The 24,746-nt window shown below is 44.7% G+C and overlaps 1 protein-coding gene across 4 annotated transcripts in view; it reads right to left on the bottom strand.

Moving 5' to 3' along the window:
• The window catches only part of E2F3 (E2F transcription factor 3), a 75,289-nt gene that overhangs the window by 11,846 nt on the left and 38,697 nt on the right, over positions 1–24,746 (bottom strand). For all 4 annotated transcript variants that reach the window (XM_082731038.1, XM_082731039.1, XM_082731041.1 and 1 more), the window contains exon 2: positions 308–419. In XM_082731038.1, the coding sequence (XP_082587164.1) occupies positions 308–419 (112 nt within the window). The remainder of the gene's footprint in view (positions 1–307; positions 420–24,746) is intronic.

The following is a 24,746-nucleotide window of genomic DNA, read 5'->3' as shown; positions in this document are numbered from 1 at the left end:
TGAAGAGAAGTTAAAATTAAATTTGATTATAGAATGGTGCCAGGGAGCTTGCATTCCGAGCTGAAAAATGACACCGCACACATTTAAAAAGGCCTCCTCCCGAGTCAGTATTCATGGACCGAAGGGACCCTGCAGTGTCTGTGGGGGGTCTGCAGATACTCGGTTATTTTCTGGATGGGAACAGAGAGAGAAGTGGAATAGGACACAACGTGCCACAATTATCCCCACCTTGGCACCCTCGCAGCCAGCAGCTTTGAAAGGTAGGAAGCCCACACCAAGGAGAGTACGAGACCAAATGGATCCTTACTTTTTGGACTATCTGGACTTCGCAGGGCGGCTCTTCCTTTGCCCTTGGGGGTTTTTAAGCCATCTGCGAGGTACTGGTGACCGCTTTCTCCGAGCTCCAGCCTTCGCTTTGCCTGCAACGGGAAAGTGCAATCATTCATCACCGGTCGTGTGGGCGATCACAAGCAGTGGGGCTGCCGGGGACCCAGACCAGCCAAACGGGCTGCTGGCCAGCTGCTGGCTCCAGGTCTGCGCCGGCGCCAAAACGCTCTTCACCTGCGAGGGATTACCCGTCTAGGCTCAGACAGATCCCTTCTCTGGTCCTTTAGGGTTAGGTCACGGGCCACTCTGCTTACCCCCTTCACTGATTCAACACTATGTGCCAGGCGTGGGGTGAGATAGTCAGACCACAGCAGGCACCCTGGAACGTGAATTCGCTTTTCCCTCGCGACACTCCGCCGCCGACCTTCACTCATCTCTGATCTGGGTTGGGTCTCCTTCCTTATGCTCCCCCCAATCACTGTGTTTCTGTGTATTATAACACCTATTGGATAGAAGGGTTATTTTACTTATCTGTTTCTCATTTCCTTTAAGGCAGGGACTGTTTCCCATTTATCTTTGTATACCTAGGGTTTGGCAAGGAGCCTGGGTTTCTGTAGGTATTCAATCACTCTCTCTATATACATATATTTATGTTTGAAGAAAGAGTGATTAAACAGTAACACAGCTAGTCACAGACTGCAAATGGTCATTCATCAGAATAACAAAAACGCAAACGCTCAATCTTGGGTTTCCAGTAGTATTCCTGTCTCCATTTTTGTCATCAAACCAGGCAAATGAGGAGTCTTCATTCAGTTATTTCTTTTATTTTAGGGAGGGGCTGGGCAGAGGGAGAGAATTTTAAACAGCCTCCATGCCTGGCATGGAGCCCCCCATGGGGCTTGATCTCAGACCCTGAGATCATGACCTGAACTGAAATCAAGAGTCCGACGCTTAACCGACTGAGCCACCCAGGCACCCCTTCATCCACGTTTTTCATCTAATTTAATGTTACTTAAAAGATATCGATTTAGTGTCTGTGGACTGGGTACTGGGCTTAGGGAACAGAGGTAAAGCAAGATGGGTAAGTGCGTCTGCCTCCCTAGCCTGTAGAGTCCTGGAGAGGAGACAGATCATTAAGTAACTGTTGTGGACTAACTAACCGAACGGTGGGATGGGTGTTTGGACAGGAGGGCCACCGACTAGACACCCGGCATGGCCACGTTCTTCTCAGGAGGGCACGCACAATTTCAACTCAACCCCTCATGACATGGAAACGGAGGGATAACTTATCAGCTGAGGACAGAGATGCAGCCTCTCTAGAGAAAGTTACCGGCGAATCTTGCTCTGTTCTCTCTACCAGTCCCCAGCCGCGTGTGGCCCCCTCCCCCACCCCCCGGCAGCATGTGCTTGAAGAAGGAAATACACGCTGGAGGTCGAAAACTCGGCGCAGGAAAGGGTAAAGGATCTCACTAGTCATTTTTACACAGATTACATGTTAAAATGGTACCATTTTGGCTTTATGAAATATGGTTAAATCAGATAGTATGACAATTATTATTCTATCTATCTATGTATATAATTTTTACCCCGTGGCTTGCCTTTTTTCTGTTGGGCAATGCTGGGCTGAACTTCACTCTGAAGGCCTAGGAATGACATCTGGCAGACTTCTTAACATCATTTTCCCTTCCCAAGTATTCGGTCAAATCCTTGTGTGAGCCTGTTGTGACGGTTGGCCACCAAACATGCCCTCTTGATGAGGCAAAATCTCCCTGATTGTTTGGGGGGAGCAGTCCTCCCCGGTGCTAGCCCAAGTGTGTTGTACCCCGACGAGACCCCGGCCTGGCTGACCCTCCCCGCCCCCCGCCCCCCTGGAAAATGACCACGGTGAGCTGTATATGACCAAAGCGGGGTAAAAAAAAGCCAACCCCAGGGATTTTTTCTGGAACTCCTGGCAAGGAGGTGTTGTGCCTTCCCTGGAAGGCTGACATCAGCCAGAAGCCATGGAGAATGGAGAGCCCCCAGGGGCCAGTGGAGTGGAGAAATGGAGAGAGAGGGTCTGAGTCTGTCCTTCAAAAGTCTGAATCAAGGTCATATGCTAGGGGCCACGATTGGTCTTTGCCTCAGATTTCTCCGTTGCATTAGCCCATAACATCTCCTTTTTGCTTAAAGCTCTTCGAGTTAGGGAAATGGAAGTGTGGTGTTGCAAGCGCCAGCCTGTGGGACGGGCGGAGTCAGGCTGAGCCCTGGTGCGACAGGGAGCGGCAGAGTGGGTGGGTCATTTCTGGGGCCTTCAGGAAATTACCCACAAGAGACCTCATTTGAAGCTTGCCTGGAAGTCAGAGGGGAACAGCTTTGCTATGGAGGCCTTTTCTCTCCATTGAAAGCAATCTGAGAGCTGGACTCCCTCCAGGTGAAGGGCCCTGGAAAGAAGCCCAGTGGGAAGAGCTTGGGACCTAGAACTCTTGGGGGCCCTGAAGTCTCAAAGTCTATATTACCTCTCGGAACACTGGCAAGAAAGAACCACCCACAGGCTGGCCGCCTGGGGGCACATTACTTTTGTCTTCCCATCTAGGCTATTGTTCCAAATTGCTTTGAGGCAAAGGCCTATGGAAGCCGTAAACTGTAGGCTGGGGAAATTCCCTGAGATCTGTTGCTAAGAAACAGAGGTCCAACTTCAAGGACCGGGACTAGGCAGGTTGTGTGCCTTTGGATAGTTGATCTGATCTAAATACTAGGTAGAAAATCTACAAAATCTTGAAGGCAATTCTACTGCCAGAGAATCCTTAAGTCCAGAAGGCAAAGGTCTAAGATAGCTCAGCCTCTGAGGGAATCAATCACCAAGCCCCTATGTCTACAGCAAGAAATGAGCGGCGGAGGGAGAGCAGCCCCAGCAAATCCTCCTGGGGGGTAGAGATTGAGGCGGTCCTATGGGCTGCACCAACAGTCATCGTCCCACCAAGTCTCCCGGCGCCTGGAATTTACTGCCGTGCAGGAGACAGGGCGTGCTTTGGGAGGTGATCACTGTGTCATCTCCTTCTCCCACTGGACGCTTCTGGTAGGCTATCCCATGAGCCTTCGTCCAGGGTGCAGTGGCAGGGGCTGAACGGCTTTGAGAGGAACACACAGTACTTACTACCTGTCGCTCCCAGACCTGGGGACGGACGGGCACAGTAACTGGGCTCTCTCTTGGGAAGGGGCCAAACACTGTGGTCTCTGACGGAGCAGCGTTATGTCAACGCTTACCTTAACAAAGGCAAGCATGCACGTCTGGTTAAAAAACCCAAAAAACTGGATGGGAGGTTTTAAGCAGTCCAGGTCGTCTCTGCTCACACCAGGGCAGATGGAAATCTCTCTCAGTCAGAGAGAGATGTTTGTTTGCTTAGGGTGACCATTTCCCTGAACTGGGAGTTACTCCGTTTATAAAGAGACCTTCATATCCGGGCCCCACTGGTAAAGCGACGCATCTACCTGGTGCTCAGCAGAAGGCCAAGCTATCGGGTCCTCGCTGAGAGTAGAGGCTGGACAGGAGGGCTGTGCCGTGGGTCACCCCCACTGCTATGTTCCTGAGGCATTATCAGGGGCGGCTTTTATTATAAAGGAACCATGTGCTAATTTGAGAACCTCAGCCCAAACGGAGATGACGTGCTATTGTAATGAACAGTTGTACTGTTAAATTTCTGAAAATGTATATATAAAAATAATAGGAATAACTGTCAGGCAGCCAAGTGGTGGGCCGTGAGGGGGAACATCCAGTTTCTGCCAGCCTGGCCCCTATTTGTTCCCTTTGGGGAAGAAATTTCTCCACAGTCCTTGGTTCAGGTGGTTTCTTTGTCTCTCAGCCTGACAAGCAAAAACCCTGATGATCAACATCTTAGCCTGACCCTTCCCAGCAGGGGCTCAAAGGAGAGGACTGCAATCTGGGCCCACCAATCACTGCATTCCAGTCCCTTGGCTAAAGTGCCTACGCCTTGGCTAATGCACCTACGACCAAGGCAGGAGAATTGGCCAGTGCGGGGACTTTGGTTAGAAACGGTGGGTTCTTGTCATGGGGAGTTGGTAGGATGTAAGCCTGGAGCCACCAGGGTAATGAACCAACGTGGAAGCAAAGAGATGGAGAGAGACTGAGTCCCAGTACCTTCGAGGGAGGTGCTAGATAGAGCCATGCCCAGAAGCAGGCAAGACTTCCATTTGTGCGAACCAACACATTCCCTTTCTTGCAGAAGAAGACTGAGTTAGATCACCGCCATTTGCAACCCCTTGTCCTTCAAGAGCCAGGCCTGTCAGCATTAGCTAGAACACGAGGAACGGCTGAGGACGACACATTGTCACGCACCATTCATTGCATCTCATCATGCGATCTCATTTTCACACATCCCCAGAAAGTAGTTGTTATTATTATTTCCTATCCTACAGGAGAAGGTGGAGGTTTAGAGCGCTTAAGGAACTTTTCCGAGATCCCACGGTCAGTAAATACACATACTCCAAGGTTGATGCCTACAACAGCTTTACGGAATGACTGTGAAGACCTGCCACATAAGAATATTTGAAAAGTCTCACTAAACGGATGACACCTTACTCTATGATAAACATAGACTTTTACTTGTTTCGTAATTTTTAAGAACGCTCCTTTACACAATAAACACACGAGGAAATTTAAAGAGCGCAAATGTGCTTATGAGAAACGCCCGTCTCTCTCCCTGCTCCTGGTTCTGCTCCCTTTTTCGAAGGTAAGACTGTTCAGTTCCTTCGATAACCTTTTATTTGTTTTTAAAAGATTTTATTTATTTGAAAGAGAGAGTGAACACACAGGTTGGGGAAGGCACAGAGGGAGAAGAATCAGACTCCCCACTGGGCAGGGAGCCTGATGCAGGGCTCGATCCTGCGACCCTGAGGTCATGACCTGACGTGAAATCAAGAGGCAGACGCTCAACCAATGGAGTCACCCAGGGGCCCCTCCCCCCTTGATATCCTTTTAGACAGACTACAGAATTACAAGTATGTATATAGGTGTATACCACTGCAACCTATAAAGAAATTGTACACAAATGATCGTAAACCACACATTACTCTTCATACATCTTCAAGTTTGACCTATCGGTACACAGAATGACTTTATTTTTCATAGCTACAGAATACTGGATTAATTAGTGCACCATGATTTGTTTACCTAACCAAACACTAACGGACACCCGACGCTTTTCTAGAAATGACTACATTTTCCCAGTAGGCATTCATGAAGCATTTTGGGGTAATTATTACCATATCCACCTTGCACCGAGGAAGAGAAGGTAAGGATGTACCTAATGTCTCCGTGAAGTCACAGACACCAGGATTGGAGCCCATGCCTTCTCTGGACTGATGGAAAGGTCCCTCCTCTGTTGCCATAGCAATTTTCAGGGCGCCAGGGCCTCATTTTGCCATCATAACTCACATATATGCTCCTGGTTTCCTCAATGGACCATGAGCTCAGGTCTTAAGTAGCCTTGCACTGGGCATGCACGCAGTTGGATTTACGTATCTATTTTGAATGAACCAAGCAATAAAGTCCCACAGCCACTTGGCAGGTAAATCACAATGCTCTGCCATCACTCACCTGCGAGGCTGGCATGTATGTTGTAATGCATGTGTCTATGCAGACATGTATGTGTCTGTACACATATACATATGCTGGAGATTAAGCTCTACCTATTTGGAAAGGTTTTCAAGAAGTGCAAAGGGGAAAAATTAAAGTTGCAGAAGGATACATAAAATGGGATTTTATAAGGGTAAGAAAAACGATAAAACATACACTTTGCTCTAAAAATTTCCAAGTACCCAGAGAGGAAGAAAGTCTGGAAAGATCCACATCATATGTTAATGGAGGTTATCTCTGAGAAATAAAATTAAATACAGGGTAATGATTTCATGTTTATAGTTCTATCATATTTGATTGTATTTTACAAAGCAATGTGTACATATTAAAGTTATACCTTCTAAACTAGCAACTTAGCTCTTCGGAGTATATTCGGAGAACATTTATGTTGGTTCTAGGGTCTATTAAAAACAGCACAGCCAGTTTCTTGAATATTTTTATGTTTTGCCACATATGTCCAACATGAACACCCAATTACAGGAGAAAAATTCACTAAGTTATTGTACATTTATATAACGGAATGTTATGCAATTAATAATGACATACATTTATATAGAAGTTTAAAAGAAAAGTAGGTGTGAGTAGTAAAATTTTATTTTTGTGGGGATATTATATGCATAGAAAGAATGGACATCAAAGGATATATAGCAAACAATTTAAGAGTAATAATCTTGGGGTGATAGGATTACAGTGGTTTTGCTTTTGTGTGTGGGTTACTTGCATCACAAGACAAAAATCACTTCCATTTGCCATTTGAGGTTGGACAAAAGAAAGATGCTGGTTTGTTCTTTAGGCTGTTGAAAATCTTATGTATCATTCAGTAGGTATGGGTATGAGTTCTCAGCAGAAATGGGATGGATACACTATCAGAAAGGCATCCTAGGCTCATGATGGGGAGGGAAATGGGGTTCTTATCTACCATTAGACCGAACCACAGGAAAAAAAATTAAATCGAGAAAAAGGCATAGCCTGCTGTAGTTCACAAACTGAGCCCTAAAATAAACTCTCTTTACCCCAGTTCATAAGAGATCCCAGCAAGGGAAAGAACAGGATCTACGATACATTCCATCTCACGGCCAAAGACGAGACAGGGCATTTTGAACAGAGGAAGAGGAGAAACCGAAGATGGAAATTTGATAAAACAAATGAGGGTCAGGTTAGGTTCATTAGTGAAACAACCCAAAGGACAGACTCTCCATCCAGCTCCAGACCAGACCACAGCTGAATCTACCTTGGATTCTGGCCAATAGGTCGGAGGTTAGGGCAGGAGGATTTTAAGAAAGGACAACAAAGCTTCCAGGTCCTACATAGGAATTCAATGTTTCTTTTTTAATTTTATAAATTTTATTTATTTTTATTTGACAGAGATCACAAGTAGGCAGAGAGGTAGGCAGAGAGAGTGAGGAGGAAGCAGGCTCCCTGACGAGCAGAGAGCCCGATGCGGGGCTCGATCCCAGGACCCTGAGATCATGACCTGAGCTGAAGGCAGAGCCTTTAACCCCCTGAGCCACCCAGGCGCCCCTGAACTCAATGTTTATTAAGTGCCTGCTGTGTACCAAGCCCTGCACAGGCAGATAATTGACTGTAAAAGGCCCCTGCCGTAAGGGACACGGCACCCAACCAGGAACGGGAAACGCATGGTTTGGACAGCAAGGAGCCCGCGGCTGGGGGCAGGCAGGCAGGGGGCCTGGATGGACAAGAGGGTGGAGGTCTGGAGAGGGCAGTTAGAGGGGGTGGAGCTTGAACCACGACCAGGGAGGCAAGGGCCTCTGTACTGCACAGAAGGGAGTGGGAGTCCGGGTCCATGAATGCGCAGAGGTGCAGAGATGTGTAGGGCCCCCAGTCAGGGGTACTGGTGGGTAGGGAGGGGCTTGGGTGAAGAAGGAGCCACATCGTCAGTCCCTTCCGTGCCGCGTGGCTACTGAACCACACTCCGTGTCTCCTTTTCCTGGAGATGAGGGTACCTAGGACGAACAGCTCAAGGTCGTCCTCTCCGGCCTCCCTCAGCCAGGGGCACGTTCAGAATCCACGAGAGCTGGGTCTGTCTCTGAGCTGTTAGGTGGGAAGCGAATCAGAACCCGAATTCTCCCCAAGACCTGGCGAGCCCCACGGGCATGCAGAAGGCCCCGACGATGCATGTGGAAACAGAAGTAGCAAGCGTGCGTGCGTTTTCCCTCGGGGAAGAACGCAGCGTCCATCCTGCACGCCAGCCCCAGCAGCCGGGAGCGCAGGTCTCTCTCCTCCCCAGGCCTCCGCCCCCGCCACCCCCCCCCCCCACTGCCGACTGAGAATGGTCCCCAAATTTGGCCGTTTTTCTTCTTTTCATGTTTAAACTACAGATCTAGGGCATCTTAACTTCACCATAACTTATGTTTGTGGACTGGTTTTGGGAATCTGACCACATAATGTAGGAGGGCTTCTCAGGGAAAAGAAAGCCTGACTTGTGGGACGGACGCCCTTGACTTAGACACTGGCCACAGCATCCCTTTCTAAAGGCATCTGCTTTGCTTTTAAGAGTAACTGGAGACAGGGAGCCTGGCTGGCTCGGTTGGGACAACCCAAGACTTTTGATCTCGGGATCATGAGTTCAAGCCCCACGCTGGGTGTGGAGCCCTACTAAAAAGAGAAAAAGAATAATTTAAGACAGTTTAAAAGAAAAATCAATGTACTTGATTTTTTAAAAAATCCACTAGTTCAGGCAGCTTCTAGGGGCTCCCCAGGGAAATCAACTTTCCTCTTTCTCCAGGCGGTCAACTCAGCATCTCCAAGGAATAAGCTTGGCTAGCGACTTCTGGACAAAAATGTCCAGCACCCAGGGATGACCGTCACCCAACCAAAGATGACGTCACCTGTGTACACCCATCATAGCTTTTTCTCCATCCTCTCAGGTATTCAAGTCAAGTCCCCACTTCCTCTCCCACCTGAAGCTCTTGGACCTCTGTCGAGACTCTTGACTGTTCTGCAAGCTTGTTGCAAAGCTGCCATGCTGTGATCTTCCACTCCCTGTACCGTGTTGAAGCCTGATGGGGACACCTGTCACTTTGACTGCCCAGCATCTGAACCTTCCCTCCTCTGGTTAGCAAACTCCCGACTCCATCAGTCGCGGTGGGAGGCATAGTGGCCTTTCTATCGCAGATGCTGAAGGCTCCGCGCACTCCCTCCTCGCTTGCCCAGAATCAGGGCCAGGCCCATTACCTGCATGGGATGGACAGACAGACAAACCGGCCCCGGACCTGGAATCTGGATTGCTCTGGTAAACCAGCAGGCTGTCTGGTGATGGCTGCTGGCGCCGGGGAGAAATCACTGGGGTTGCTGGACTCATTCTGGGGCTCGACATCTGGGCTGTGGCTCTGGCTACTGATCCTTCCTTCGTTCCTGCTTGTTCTCCAAGCTCGGTGCTCTCATCCTCAATATCCTCCAATAAATGCCCTTTCTGCTTCAGTCACGTAGGGCTGTTAACCGACGGCTTTCGGGGAACACACCCGAATGATGGTCCGGAAGAGAAAATTCGAGTCCTTGCAGATCTGAAGTGTGAATTTCATGCCCGCGTTCCACGGGTCGGCTAAGTCAAGGACTTCACGCGGAGCACCTATTGCCCTCAGAACCCGGAAGTCACTGTTCTGGTGCTTTTTAAACCCAGTGTTGATGATGAGAAACCTGCAGCCACTGATTCTCATTTGGCTGAAGCTATCCGATTTCTCCTCCCTGAAAGCCTCCGGCCTGTCTCACACTCACTGTGACATTTCATAAAAGCGACTCAGCTGTGTACCTTTTCTCGCTCACGGTGCGAGGGACTCCTGGGCTCCTAGAACCCACCCACATGGCCTTCAGCTACAAGAAATATTTATGTTGTAAATCATCCCCTCCCCTCTCCTGTCATCTCCCTGGAATTCCCATTCCTCTTAAGAGTGATCCTCTAAAGCTCGCATTTTCTGTTTTTCCATTTCTTTGCCTTTTTGTGCTACTTAGCTGTTCTTACATCAGATTTAGCTTCCATTCACTCAATTTCTTTTCTTTCTTTCTTTCTTTCTTTTTTTTTAAAGTTTGGGCAACTAGACTTTTAATATCCAAGAGAATTTGTTTTGCTTTTGCTCTCCGATCAATCTATTTTTATAGCATCTTGTTCTTTTATGAAGAGGAGAGTCCTTCCTTCGTCACTCATTATTTCTTTTAAAGTTTGCTTTTGTTTCCTGTTCAATCTATTTTCTCCACTGTCCTCTTTTCCTACTTAGAGAAAAAAGAAATCTTGGCCCCACTCGGTAATTGTTGCAGTCCTTTTTCAAATGTCTAGTCCCTATTTAAGTGACACCTGCAGGCTGTGTGACTCAGATTGAGGTGATATCCTTAAATGCCAGAAAGGAGCTAATCCGTTTATTTCGAGAAGATTTCTCAAAACCTAACTGGCTGAGGAAAAGACTCCCAGATTCTACATAAAGTCCTTCCTGTCAACTCTTGTTTTTATTTTTGGTTTTGTCATACCTCAGCTTCTCCAAGGCAGATCAATGTTCTCTCTGGCCCTAGCTTCCTCGGTTTTTTTTTTTTTTTTTTTTATGATTTCATTTTTATTTGAGAAAGAGCACGGGCTGTGGGGAGAGGCACAGGGAGAGGGAGAAGGAGAAGCAGGCTCCCAACTGAGCCAGGAACCCGATGTGGGACTCGATCCCAGGACCCTGGAATCATGACCTGAGCTGAAAGCAGTCGCTTAACCAACTGAGCCACCCAGGCATGCCTGTTTGTTTCTTTTTAAAAGATTTTATTTATTAGACAAAGAAAGAGTGCACACAAGCAGGGGAGCGGCAGAGGGAAAGGGAGAAGCAGGCTCCCCTCTAAGCAGGGATTTTGATGCAGAACTCGAATCCAGGACCCTGTGATCATGGCCTGAGCCAAAGGCAGAGGCTTAACTGACTGAGCCACCCAGGCGCCCCCTCTCTGTTCTACTTTACTGACTTCCACTCCTCCATCCTTTCTCTGTGTTCCAGAAATCTGCTGAGTGATCGTGTCCACTAAAAACCCCACTCTCATTTTCAGTGATTTTTTTTTTTTAACTGTTTACTATTATCTTCTTCCAGGGAAAGGAGATATCTCAGTTTGACAGTGTGCCTTTCTGAACCAGAAGTGTCTGTGTATTTAATTCTCGTTTATCAGCAGGTGATACCGACTACTCACCGTGTGTAAGGCACCGAGCTAAGCCCTCCCAACGATAAAGGCAATGGCTCCTTTTGCATGCAAGGCGAGCTGAAGCCCAGACATCCTTCCTACCTAAGTCTCTACCCCAATAATTGAATATGGATTATAAAAAAGCAAAAATCTCTGAAAGCCTTTTACAGATTAATTCTGTATCTGTACCAAATAAAGAATAAATGAATAAGAAGCTTAAGAGAAGGGCCTGATTAATAAATTAGATTAAATGTTATGCAAATGAGGTAAAAATAAATACTATTTTTAATAATGAGAAATACGATTGATGACCTTTCCTAGCATAACCATCGTGGTCTCTACAACAGAGAGGGCAAAAGGTTTTGAATTCCCCACACAACGCTCAAGCTTTATTATTCCCTTTAAAGCCTGCACCTCACATGCTTTTGCAGGAAGGCGAACATGGCCAACTGCAATTAAACCACTACCTGAGAAGAGAGTTTTAAATTCAGTCACATTACCCAGTTCATCATGTGTTTTTCTTTTAACTTATTGCTAACCTTAAGGATATAGTTATTGCCCATAAAACAGAATTTAAGAATTCTTCTCTTCTGACAGCCTCATTTCCAGGTTGGAGGTTGGCACAAAGGATTCACACTAGGTTCAGTAATGGCCACTTACAAAGCGTAGGCTCTGCTGCTCACATACCTCCCCGAAAGGGCATACTTGAGTCTCCCACTAGGGTACTATTCCGTTTATCTCCACTTTCCTTTCCAACTCCTAGTTTTTGGTCTTAGGAATTTACCTCATTTCAACACCAATGGAAAAAACCCAGGAGTTGATGTTTTTTCTATACAGGGCCAGGTAGTATATATTTAAGACATTGTGGGACACAGTCCTGTTGTAGTTCCCTTCACTGTTCAAAGTAGCCATAGTTCATACATAAATGGGCTTCCTTTTATTCCAATAAAGCTTACTTAAAAAATGAGCCGGGAGCCAGATTTGGCCCACAGGCCACAGTTTGTGGACTCATGGGATAAACCATTATCCTTGTACAAGTTGATTTATGTTTTTCTTAAAGGGTATTTATACTGCTCATACCAAATACTGAAATTTTATGAAGAAAGCCAATCATCTTTTTGGGTAATGGAATTTTGTCTCTGTCATATTTTGTGTTACATGTGATATATATATAAATATATACACACACATACACCAAAGTATATAAAGTATATATATATATATATACTTTATGTTATATGTGACATATATATATATATTTTGTACTTCCTTGATATATATATATACATGTATATATATATATCAAGGAAGTACGAAAAATACAAGCAAATTTGACCTATCCGTTTGAATGGCTGAACCTCAGCCTGTCCACAGGAAACAATGATAATTAAACACACGAACATACTCTTTGTTTTATGCCCACAACCTTCAAAAGCTAAAGAGATAATTTATAGGTGCAATGATGAGCTATAAACAAATTCTTCTATGGATTTGACAGATCAATTTTAGAGAAGATTAACTGCTTCATAACTTAAATAAAAAAAAAAAAAAATCTCTCAGCAAACTTTGTCCCATTGAGTTATTGTAGAAACATCAGACTAACTGTTCTGAATCTCAACCAGACTTCAGAATGTAGTTGCCAAAACAGCTTGCAGGACAAGAAAAAGGGCACACGTTTAATGATCGCTGTGGCTCCAAAAGACAGGGCACTTGGTCCTGGTGGACACAGTTTTACAAACTGCTCCCTGGTACAGAAGCATGATAAGTGGACTCCAAGAAGGAAGAACACTTTTGAAAGATTTATGAACCAAGGAACTAAGAAGTTCCTCTTAAAGAGTTAAAGTTTACCATCCAATCCTTGTACAACTGACTTGAAGACCAAAGACTGCTACATACCATGCACTCAACTTTCATTTAGTGGCAAACTTAATTCCTGTCTCTGAGAGTTAGGGAGTTTCTGGGTGGTAACACAGTAAGGAGGAACCTGGTTGGAGGCCAATAAACTCCCTGAGTTGAGAAGATGAAACAGAGAGTCCAGGGAGATCAAAGGAGCTCAAATTTGGACAGAGCCCTGAAAGGGGAGAACTGGTCAGAGGCACAATCTTGAAAACCTGTGGAGGGTCCCTCTTGAGAATCCAGCAGAATACAGTGTATGTGTGTGAGGTAACTCCCCAAGGCCAAGAAACACACCTGAAACAAAGAAGAAAGAGAGCATGTCCAGAGTTCCCATGGGGCCTGGAATTATAAAATTGTAGGCACACTGTTCCTGCAATTGTTCCTAGTGGACAGACTTTGTGGGGGGAGGGGATGGACAATGGGACAACACACCAAAAAGTGAAACCAAAACAAAAAGCAGCCTCATAACACAGAGGCACAGGTAGAGTACTCAGAAGGCTGTTTCTCCATTGGTGAGGCGACATTAGCCCTAGAATAAATACTGCTCTGGTCCTAACCTACAGAGCAAGAACGGAAAGATCAAACTCTTTCTAAGAAAACCTAAAAGCATCTCAGAACAAATTGGAGAATATTTACAGAAATACAAAAATGTCCAGCACACAATAATGACTATCATTCAACCAAACTGGCTTCCAAGGAAACAGGAAAATATGGCCCAGATTTAAGAGAAAAATCAATCAAAACTGACCTAGAACCAACACAAATGAAAGACTCAGTTGACAAAGATAGAAAAAACCTACAAGTTAATGTGACTATATTCCATATGTTCAAAAACTTAAGGGGAAATCTCAGCGATTTAAACCTACAGATACAATGAGCTCAACGAATCTCAAATACAAGGAAACACAGAGAAAAGTGTAACAAGGCACATCACAATCAAATTCCTCATAATCAGGGACGCCTGGGTGGCTCAGTTGGTTAAGCAGCTGCCTTTGGCTCAGGTCATGATCTCAGGGTCCTGGGATCGAGTCCCACATCGGGCTCCTTGCTCGGCAGGGAGCCTGCTTCTCCCTCTGCCTCTGCCTGCCATTCTGTCCGCCTGTGCTCGCTTGTTCTCCCTTTTTCTCTGACAAATAAATAAAATCTTTAAAAAAAAAATTCCTCATAATCAGTAATAAAGAGACAAATCTCCAAAGCCAGTAGGGGCTAGTGGAGGAATAGGTTACAAAAAAAAACAAAACTGAGAATCCTCATTTGTAACAATGTAGCCAGAAGGCAGTAGAGCAGCATGTTTTTAAAAGTGAAAGAAAAGAAACTGTCAAGCTAGAATTCCATACCCAGCAAAAATATCTTTGGAAATCCAAAAGCAAACAGATACATTTCCAGTGATACAAAAGCTGAAGGATTTTTTTTTTTTAAACCAGTGGATCCATAATAAAAGAAATATTAAAGGAAGACCTTCAAGGCAGAAGGAAATGATGCCAGCTGGAAATATGGATCTATACAAAAAAATGAAGAGTCTCAAAAATTGTAACTACATGGTAAATGTGTGACTTCTCCCCTTATATTTAAATCTGTGAGAAAACTGACTACCTAAACAAAAATATAAATTACATGGCATTTATAACATATGTGTACGTAACATACATGACAATACTAGCATCAAGGCTAGAAGGGGAGGTAAGTGATATAATCTTAAGCAAGAGTCGGGGTAAGAACGAAGAGCCAAGAATAACCAAGACAATTCTGAAGAAACAAGAACAAGGTAGAGAGACCTTGTATTGTATCCAAACGTGTACTGCAAAACTACAGTCATTAATGAAATGTGTACTGGCACAGGGAGGGGCAAAAGGCGAAGGGAATAGGAGGGAAAACCCAGAAACAGTTCCACACGTACATGGAAATATCATGAATTCCAGACTGCTGGAAAGGATGACTATTTTTATGTCTTTGTTTTTTTAAATAAAGATTTTATTTATTTATCTGAGAAATGGAGAGAGAGAAAGAGGGAGAGCACAGGGGAGTGAGAGGGGGGAAGTAGACTCCTGCTGAGCAGGGAGCTCCATGTGGGACTTGATCACAGGACCCCAGGATTATGACCTGAGCTGAAGGCAGCTGCTTAACCCAGGTGTCCGAAAGTTTTTGTTTGTTTGTTTGTTTTAAATTGAGTTATATTCAATTGACACACACCACAACATTAGTTTCAGGCGTACAACATAGGGATTCAACAACTCCTTACATCCTGTTATGTTCAACCCAAGTGTACCTACCAAAGAAGGACTATTTAATAAAGGGTGCCAGGACATCTACTGATCTGAGAAGAAAAAAATATAAAACTGGACCTCTACCTCTACAGACAAAATTCCACTGCAGATCTAAATGAAGGGACTAAACTTTACAGTTACAAAAAGAAACAAAGGAAATATCTGGCTTCAAGTTTTTCTTAAAAAAGAAATGCACAGATTATACATACATTAAAATTAACTCTGGTCATCAAAAGACCACAATGAAGGCAAGCCACTGGTTAGGAGAAGATACATGCAATGCACATAATCTCCAAAGAATTATAATTCAAAAAAAGATAAAAGAATTAGTAGAAACTAGTAAGGAAAGGGAATATAACCCAAGAGAAAACAGATGTAAGACAAGAACAGTACTCAGAAGAGGGTACTAAATGGCCAAAACATTAAAATACATAATCAGGGAAATGTCAATTAAAAGGAAGAATCCTGAGTGCCTGAGTGGCTCAGTCAGTTAAGCATCTGGTTTTGGCTCAGGTCATGATGCCAGGGTCCTTGGATCAAGCCTCACATCAGGCCCTCGGCTCAGGTGTGTGTGTGTGTGTGTGGTTTGCTTCTCCCTCTCACTCTCTGTGTTCTGCCCCCCCCTCTCAAATAAATAAATAAATAAATAAAATCTTAACAAAATAATAAAATCAAAAGAAACGTTTCACGCTTGTCAGATTGGCAAAACCTACAAAGTCTGGAAATACCAGGTGTTATAAACATGCAAAACTGTTACACTTTTTTAGTGGGTGGGGGTGTGGGGGTTGGGGGTGCACGGGTACCCTGTGGATACAAGTTTTGTCCATACTTAGTGAAAGCCATCAACAGCTCAGTATGCACCATAAACTCCTGCACTCATGCCAAGGAGGCATGGACAAGAATTAGTACCAGGCTGTAGTCATCAACATAGGTATATCACAGAAATTTTGAGTAAAAACAAACAAACAAAACCCACTACGGAACAGACATGGTCTCCTTACATAAAATTTGAAAACCTTATTAAATAGCAATAGGGTACTCCATACGTAGTATGATTATACACACAAAAGGCACAGGTAGAAAAGAATAAGAAACATAGAAAAGAGAGAGGAAAAAGAAAAAGCCATTGGGGAGAGAAACAAGAATCTTCAACTGCATTGTTGTTGATGTCATTATATGGTGCTATTCTCTGAAATATTTTTCTAGCAGAATTTTAAAAATGTAAAACGAGTAGGAGTCAGGGAGAAGTATGGGTGTGTGACCCACCACCTGGAGGGTAATCTGGAAATATTATTATTAATATTTTTAAACATGCACATCATTTTGACCCCAAAATTGTATTTCTGGAAATCAACTTATCCTAGAGAAATACTACAAAAACATGCACAGGGAGGCACGTACATGTTTATAACAGTATTCTATTTAATGGGGGAAATTAAAAAAAAAGCCAACCCTCCATGTCCAGTGTCCATTAACAGGAGGATATTTAAGGAAACCACTCTGTATTATACACCCACGTTGGAGAACACTGCAAGTTTATGGTGAGAGCCATCTTTGGCTTTATCTAGTGACTTGCTAGTAAGAACAAAAAGCAAGTCACGATAGTATTGGCGGTAGGATCGCCTATGGAAAAACAAAACCAGGCAAGGCCTAAGAAGTCTGTTAGCTAGGAGGGCAGCGAAGTGTGGAGAAAGTCAGTGTCCTCTACTGATGGAAGGTGTGCAAGAATACATAACTCGGGGCGCCTGGGTGGCTCAGTCCATCAAGCATCTGCCTTCCCGGGATGGAGCCCCGCATTGGGCTCCCTGCTCAGTGCAGAGTCTGCTTCTCCCTCTCCCTCTGCCTCTGCCTGCCACTCTCCCTGCTTGTGGCTTGTGCTCTATCTGTCGAATAAATAAATAAAATCTTTAAAAAAAAAAAAAAGGAAGAAGACAGTATTTCTGCCTTTCCTTTTAAATTGGTAAAAATAGAATATAAACAAAGGAGGGTTCCTGGGTGTTGCTCAGTCCATCAAGCGTTCAACTCTTGATTTGGGCTCAGGTAGTGATCTCAGGGTGGTGAGACCAAGCCCTGCATCAGACTGTGCTCAGCTGGGAGCCTGCGTCAGAGTCTCTCCCTCTCCGTCTTCCTCTGCCCCTCCCCTTGCTTGTGCGCTCACTCTTGCTGAAATCAATCAATCAAGCTTTAAAAAAAAAAAAAAAAAAGAATAGAAACAAAGGGAACACAGGTTAAAAACACAATAACAACCTAGGCACCAAAGAAATGATGAGAAATCAGACAAACAAGAAGTTGAAAGTAGGGAGAGCGTGGGGGCGGGGTGGGGAGCTCCTCAAAGAACAGCAAAGGACAAAGTTCAGTGAAAGAATGAATGGATGGCCACAAGGAAGGAAGGAAGGAAGGAATGGGGGTGGGAGCTTTCAGATTTTAGAATTAGTGGCCGTTTCTACAGTCTCACATCTCTATACCTCCCTATAATTCGATTAACTCCCCAAGTTTTAGAGAAGAAACTAAAATGTATCCAGTGCCTACTGTGTACTTCCTTGTATGGTTGACCCATGAACACAGGAGCTAGGGCACAGACCCCTCCTTGCGCAGCCAAAAATTACATATAACTTCTGGCTTCTCCAAAACTTTATTAATAGCCTACTGTTGATTGGATGCCCAAGAACACAGAGTTGATTAATACACAGTCTGTAGTCATGTGTACTATATACTGTACTCTGACAATAAAGTAAGCTCTGGAAAAGAAAAAAATCGTAAGGAAGAGAAAATACTTTTAAAAGTACCATACCGTATTTATTGAAGAAAAATCCACATTATTAGTGGACCTTTAATTTGTTAAGAGGAAAATTTCTTTGTATTTGAAAAGATTAGTGTATAGGCAAAGGAGATTAAAAGGTATAAACTTCCAGGTACAAATAAGTAAGTCCTGGGGATGAAAAGTTTTAATGAAAAAAACAAAACAAAACAAAACTGATGTCAAGATAGTGATGTCAGTCCTCAGACACACGGACTATTTGGAAGCAATGCTTAACATAGTCTGTTGGTAACAGGAGGATTGCAGATTCGTCTCGTCTAACGGTAAGAATGATAGTTGGCTTCCACAGCTGGTGTTCCTGGGATCAGTGAGTCCCCACAGATAATCCCTGTGGGTCCAGTCCTCTCCCTGGGGTCTTCCCCGCAAATCACGGAAGAGCAAACAACTGGAAAACCTGACGTAGACCCCAAATCACTTGATCCTCAACATGGTATATAAAAGGATTAGGCCATTCTGGTAGTGGGTGAGTCACCCCACAACACCCAAAGTGAGGCAGATGATGGACCCTCCATTATCCTATTTGGTTTTTCCTCAATAACTTCTAGAGAAGCATCCTAGAATCCTCTTTCCAGGAAAAAGAATATTAAAAAAGCACCAGCCACACAGAGAAGGAAATTTGGCTCCTTGGTCATGGCAGGCTTTTACCGACAGGCTGACGGCCATTTTTGGGAAATCTCCTAGAGTTTCAAGGATGGAATGGAACCTGGACAGGGGAGTCAATTACACCGAAAAGACATGGATTAGCCCAAAGACGAGACTTCAATTTGTGTAAAAAGCAACAATCACCAGGGAATAGAAATTTGCCTCCCAATGGGACCACCATGAGCTTTCTGAGGCTGAGGAGATGGTCGAGGAGGGGGTAGTGGAGAAGACCCAGACCAGGCCAGGAAGGTAGGTAGGCAGGGCCAAGGACAGGCTGCTGTGGCTCCCAGGGTTCCTGCGCTAGGACTTATTGCTTCTGCTTGACCCAAGACTTATTAAAGACCCCTCAACCCAGAGAACTCAAGGGTGGATGCTCTTGGTCTATATGGCAAAACAATACCACCATCAAAGCAGAAGCAGTGCAGCTCTCTGAAAGGAGCCACATGGCTCTACTAGCATCCTTACTGTGACGACGGGGTCCGATATGTGACTCGGACATTGACTCCTCTTGGACTAAGGGGACCAACATTCTGATAGACATCATGACTTGGGAGCCTCTGACTTACCCACTAAAGGTTCACGAGAAGGTGTTGGCCTTTTTCCTACACTGTAAGGAGCTGCAGCCTTCGAGGCAGAGAAGAAAATCTGACTAGAAAGGTCTGTTTTCTATGAATGCCACTGAATGCTTATGAAATCGTGTTCATTTTCCAAACGCACAGAAGATGGTCCTGGAAATGTACTAGGAGTAAATGCTAGTGATGGTACAATGCAGTGATGGTGCAATAGTTTGGAAGAGACACAAACTGGATAAAAAGGAATTAAACAAACATGCGAAGAAAAATGTTCTTCAAATGAGTTTTGAACAAAATGCTAGGCTAGTGTGCTATAGGAAAGGGATGATGACCACGTTAACATTATTAATTAAAAAATTTAGTAACGGGGGCACCTGGCTGGCTCAGTCGGTGGAGCGTCTGACTTGGTTTCGGCTCAGGTCATGAGATCGAGCCCCACGTCTGGCTCCGCGCTGGGCAGGGAGTCTGCTTGGGATTCTCGTTCTCCCCTTCCTGCTCATGCTCTCTCTCTCTCTCTCAAATAAATGAAATCTTTAAAACAAATCAGTAATAAGCTAGAAAGTTTATCAAGGACCTGAGTCTATCCAGCAGCTCTGTGGTGACGGGGAAAGCAACAATTGACCTGAATAGGTTAAGGTTAAGGAGCCAATGAGGAGCCAATGAGGCCCTCTCGGGGGACACGACTGAGTGGCAGGTCCAGCGAGGGGACCACTCTGATGGCCTGCCTCCTTTTTTACAGGTGCGTTTTTTCCCCTGCTCATTTACCTCTTCCTCCTTTAGCCTATATACCTTAGAATCATTCCAGGCAGAGGGCCTGGGTGGCTCAGTCTTGGTTAAGCCTCTTGGTTTCAGCTCAGGTCATGACCCCAGGGTTCTGGGATCAAGGCCCCATCGAGCTCCATGCTCAGAATGGAGTCTGCTTGATATTCTCTCTCTCTCTCTCTCTCAAATAAACAATTTTTTTTTTTTTTACATAACTATCTAAATAAAAAAAAAAAAATCTTAAAAAAAGTCATTCCAGGCACGAGATGTTACCCCAATTGATATTTGTTAACTGGGAAATTGAAGAGAGATCTTAGGACCCCAAAGTAGTCCACTTGAACCTGTCACACTGGAGAATAATTATAATCAATATAACCTATACTTACTTCTAGAGGTAGGCAAGGGGTGGGGAGCACACCAAGGAGAAACTCCCTTCCTCTCTGAAGCCCCACATCCATGAGCTCCTCCCACTGTCTCTTCTCCCCCTGGCTCTCTACCTGGAAAGCTCACCTGCAGGCAAAGGGAGTTCCCGAACCCGAAATGCCCGGCTTTCTTGATGAATGACCCCAAGTAAACCTCAAAGACCTCCACAGGAGGTCTCACCTGAGAATTCATCTCGAGTTTTCTATTGCCCGTGTCAACTATTTTGCAGTTAATCATTACAAATGCAAAATAAGTACCTACTTACTGAAAAAAAAAAAAATAATGAATGCTTATCTGTGTGATAAATAAAACTTCAAGATCTCTACAGATCAGTTGACATTTACTTATCTGAGAATATTAGCTTTATAAAATAAAATTAGGCAATCCAAAAAAAAACCCTACCTCGATAGTTTTATTAATCACGATTAATGAATCTTGTAATTACCTCGGCACTTTTCTCAACTAATGGACTGACAATCTTTTACAGAATCTATTTCTATTTTTACGCATACGGTGATAGTACTGTTCACTAAAATGCACACACACGTAGGCAGTGACTTCATAAAAATCACGGAGGAAAAGAGGACTGTATGAACTACCTTTCAATTTAGGAGAACACTCTTTATGATGATATTCTCAGAGCGGTTTATAAAGGTGAGCAAAATAAGAAACTAGACGAACAGATACATTAAAATGAGTGCTATTTCCATCATATTATGTAATCCTTTTTGACAGTTTGCAAAATGTAACTTTAAAAAGCCCCAAACAACCCTTTTTTCCACCTGTCAGGCTGTGGAGAAATGGCGAGACTCGGAACCTTCCAGGGCCTCAGCTTCCTCATTGTACAAAGTGTACAGAAGACCAGGCATATCCCTGAGTCTCGGGAAGCCTCGCCCATCAATAAAGTTTACTTCTTGTTCACATGCACTTACCATCTCTGAGCAAGACGCCCTGCCCCATGGTGTACAGACCAGAACCTGGAAAGTATTAAATTCGCTGGAAATTTGTACTTGATTAGTTACCAACATAAGGTTAAGGGAAATCGATTTCAAAAACCATCGTAGAATCCTAAGGAAAAATCTCATACTGCAAGTCTCTTGATCTGTGGCTTAGTTTGTGGCCAAACACAGAAGCTCCTAGTTCCCCTGCTCCTTCCCCAGCTTCTCCTGAGGTGCGGCCAACACATGCACCCACCCCAGATCCCTGTGAGCTCTGGGTTCCAAAGAGTCTGGTTTTGGAGTTGACAGGAGTTGTAAAAGGGATGACAGACTCTCCTTCTGTCCTCACCTCTATGACCACAGTGTTTATGACCAGATGGCACCTTTGTCAGAGCAGTTGGGACACCCTTGCCCCAGGGCACTGTGAAAGAACACTGAATTTTTTTTTTTTTGAGCAGTGCCCTGTCTACAGGGAAAGCAGCATGTTTAGAAAGTTTTGCCCTTCATCCTTCTCTCCCTTTCCAGCGAACTCTGACTCACATGAGGAAACTGATACAGCAGGGTTCGATTAAGAGAATCACCAGCCGTTAGGAGGGGCTGTTACCTACTGCTATGGACAAAACAGTATTCCAGAGCAAAAAAGGCGGGAAAAGGTCCAACAAGGACCACAGCTCAGATTGCAGAAGGTGCTGGGGCTGGAAAGTTTCCAAGAGAGGGTCTGAATCCATCTGCTTAATGCACCGAAGCAGAGCCAGTGGGACAGCCCGATACTGACCCCTGTGCCCCCCCACCCCCCATCACTTTCCCTGGAGCTAACAAAATCGGCAAGACTATTATAAGGAAATACAGAGGATGCAGAGAGGAAAGCTTGCCTCTACACCGGTTCTCCAGAACATGAGAAAGTTATCCAAAAAGGAGGTGATTTGTTTCAAGCAAGTTGCTATTTCGACTACAAGGGTCTCATCCTGATCGCATTTGCCGTTTTCTGGACCGTTTCCTAGCACATGCTGTCTGCTCCCGTCGCAATCAAAATCACTCGAAGACAAGTGCATGAGTCCTGCTTCTTGAGCTGGGTGAGATATACCCGGGAATCCGTAGGACGCTTTGAAAAGTCTGATGCCTGGGTCCCACCCACCCTGAGATCCCGGTTTAGGTGTATGGGCGTGGTCTGGGAGGCAGGGTTTTAAAAAAGCTACCCCGCTGATTCTACCATCCAGCGGTTTTGAACCACTGCTCTAAGCTGAACCCGGGTTGGCAATTCGGTCCAGAAGGTACTGCTGTTTGTGCCAAAGCCCGCCTTCCCCTGCCAAATGTAAGCCCAGTTAGGGTGTGGCTACCAGTCATCAGAGGCAAATATGAATTGCATTCAGATATCGAATTATTTTTAAAGGCAGACGGGCAAAGAGCGACAAGGAACAATGACGCTTTTGTGGAGGTAAGACAAGGCTTCGAGGCTACAACACTTCCTAACATATTACAGAAACCAGTTTTGCTGGTTTTTTATTATAGGACAAAGGGAATCACTGACCCAATCGCACAATTTTGGATGTAAGACGTTCTCGTCCAAAGCACGAGTGAGATATCTCTGTGACTTCTGGAAAAACCCAGGGAAGTTTTCTACTCGAAGAACACCGTGGACGGAGAACAGATGTCGTTGTTTGGTGAGGGCTGTTCTGTTTCCCTATCAAGAGGATAAGGACCCAAGCCCATCTACCAGGAGCACAGCACCACAGGAGCACAGCACCACAGGAGCACAGCACCACAGGGCTGTAGGGTTCCACCAAGAGATGAAATGTAACTTGGAAGGCCTCAGGTCTCAAACCTGGGCCAGCTCAGAACCTTCTGGAAGGCTGGTTACGTGGTGCAGAGTATCAAGATTACTCTGCTCTGTAGGTGGAGGACAGGAGTGTGCCCTCCTGACAAGTCCCCCCCGTAACGCCGAGCCTGCTGGTCTGGGAGCCACCTTCGAGAACCCTTGTTTTAAGGGCTCACAAGCCACATGTTTCTTGAGCAGTGTCATGAAATGTTTTTGCCCTGCTTCAGGCTTTGTGATAGACACAAATTACTTTGAGTGAAATGACACATTGTCTTAGGTTAAATCCTGAAAGGCCAGGAGGCAAAACTGTATCATTTCCCTAGAGCAGATGGGTTTGGTTAACTTCATTCATTCGCTTGTGACTAAACATCACCTTGGAGGAGAAAGTGGAAGAATTGTCTTAAGAGAGGGACCTAAACATTCTCCCCCAAATACGTTCATGCATGGTTTGTTTCACAGGGCAGTAGGGGCTCTTTTTCATTGATAAAAATATTTATTTTTATAAATATTTGCTTGTTATAAATGTTTATTTTATAATGAACATTTAGGGGGAGGCAAACGTGGGCTTTTTTTTTTTTTTTAAAGATTTTATTTATTTATTTGATGGAGAGAGATCACAGTAGCAGAGAGGCAGGCAGAGAGAGAGAGAGGGAAGCAGGCTCCCTGCTGAGCACAGAGCCCGATGCGGGACTCGATCCCACGACCCTGAGAACATGACCAGAGCCGAAGGCAGCAGCTTAACCCACTGAACCACCCAGGCGCCCTAAACGTGGGCTTTTTAACTCAGAGATTGGAGCAACTGAGATAACTGGACAAAAAAATAATAATAATAATGTTGAACCTATACTTTATAGAACAGGGCATAAACCTCAAATGGTGCAAATATTTAAATGTAAAAAAATACCCACAGAAATTCTGCAAAGAAAAAAAAATAAATAAAAATGGGGGGTCAACTTCTATAAGCATGTGTGGAAGGGGCAGAGTGGAGAGTGCTTTCTAAGGGACTCTGAGTCTGGGAGCCATAAAAGAAAAAAAAATGCAGAAACTCTGCTCATGCAAATCACTGAATGGGGCATATAAAACCTCAATGACTAAGAAAACTAACAAAACAATATTTGGGGATCGTATCAGGGATTTAAAGCTAATTAGCCTCCTTATTATAGAAAGAGCCCTACAGATCAATAAGAAAAAAAATCAACAGACCAACAGAAGGCTAAGTACAGGGACATGCAGTTCACACACACAAATACCAGTGGCCCTTACACATAACCGATGTCCAGCCTCACACTTTAAAGGAAGCATACGCATTCAGACCGTATCAATGATCTATTTTGCATATCAGATTGCCCCAAAACCAAAAGGGGAATGACCCCTTCTGTTGGTGAAGCTCTCCTGAGTTGTTGGTAGGAATGCAGAATGATCCGGGAAGGGGGATCAACACCACCCCAGAGTCACATGCACACGTCCTCTGGCCAGAATTCAGATCCCCCTTGCAGTCC

The sequence above is a fragment of the Mustela nivalis genome (genome assembly GCF_964662115.1).
Source record: "Mustela nivalis genome assembly, chromosome: 5".
In the NCBI taxonomy this organism is placed as follows: domain Eukaryota; kingdom Metazoa; phylum Chordata; class Mammalia; order Carnivora; family Mustelidae; genus Mustela; species Mustela nivalis.
The sequence above is the reverse complement of the archived record's forward strand: the minus strand, read 5'-3'. Positions and strand labels throughout refer to the sequence as shown.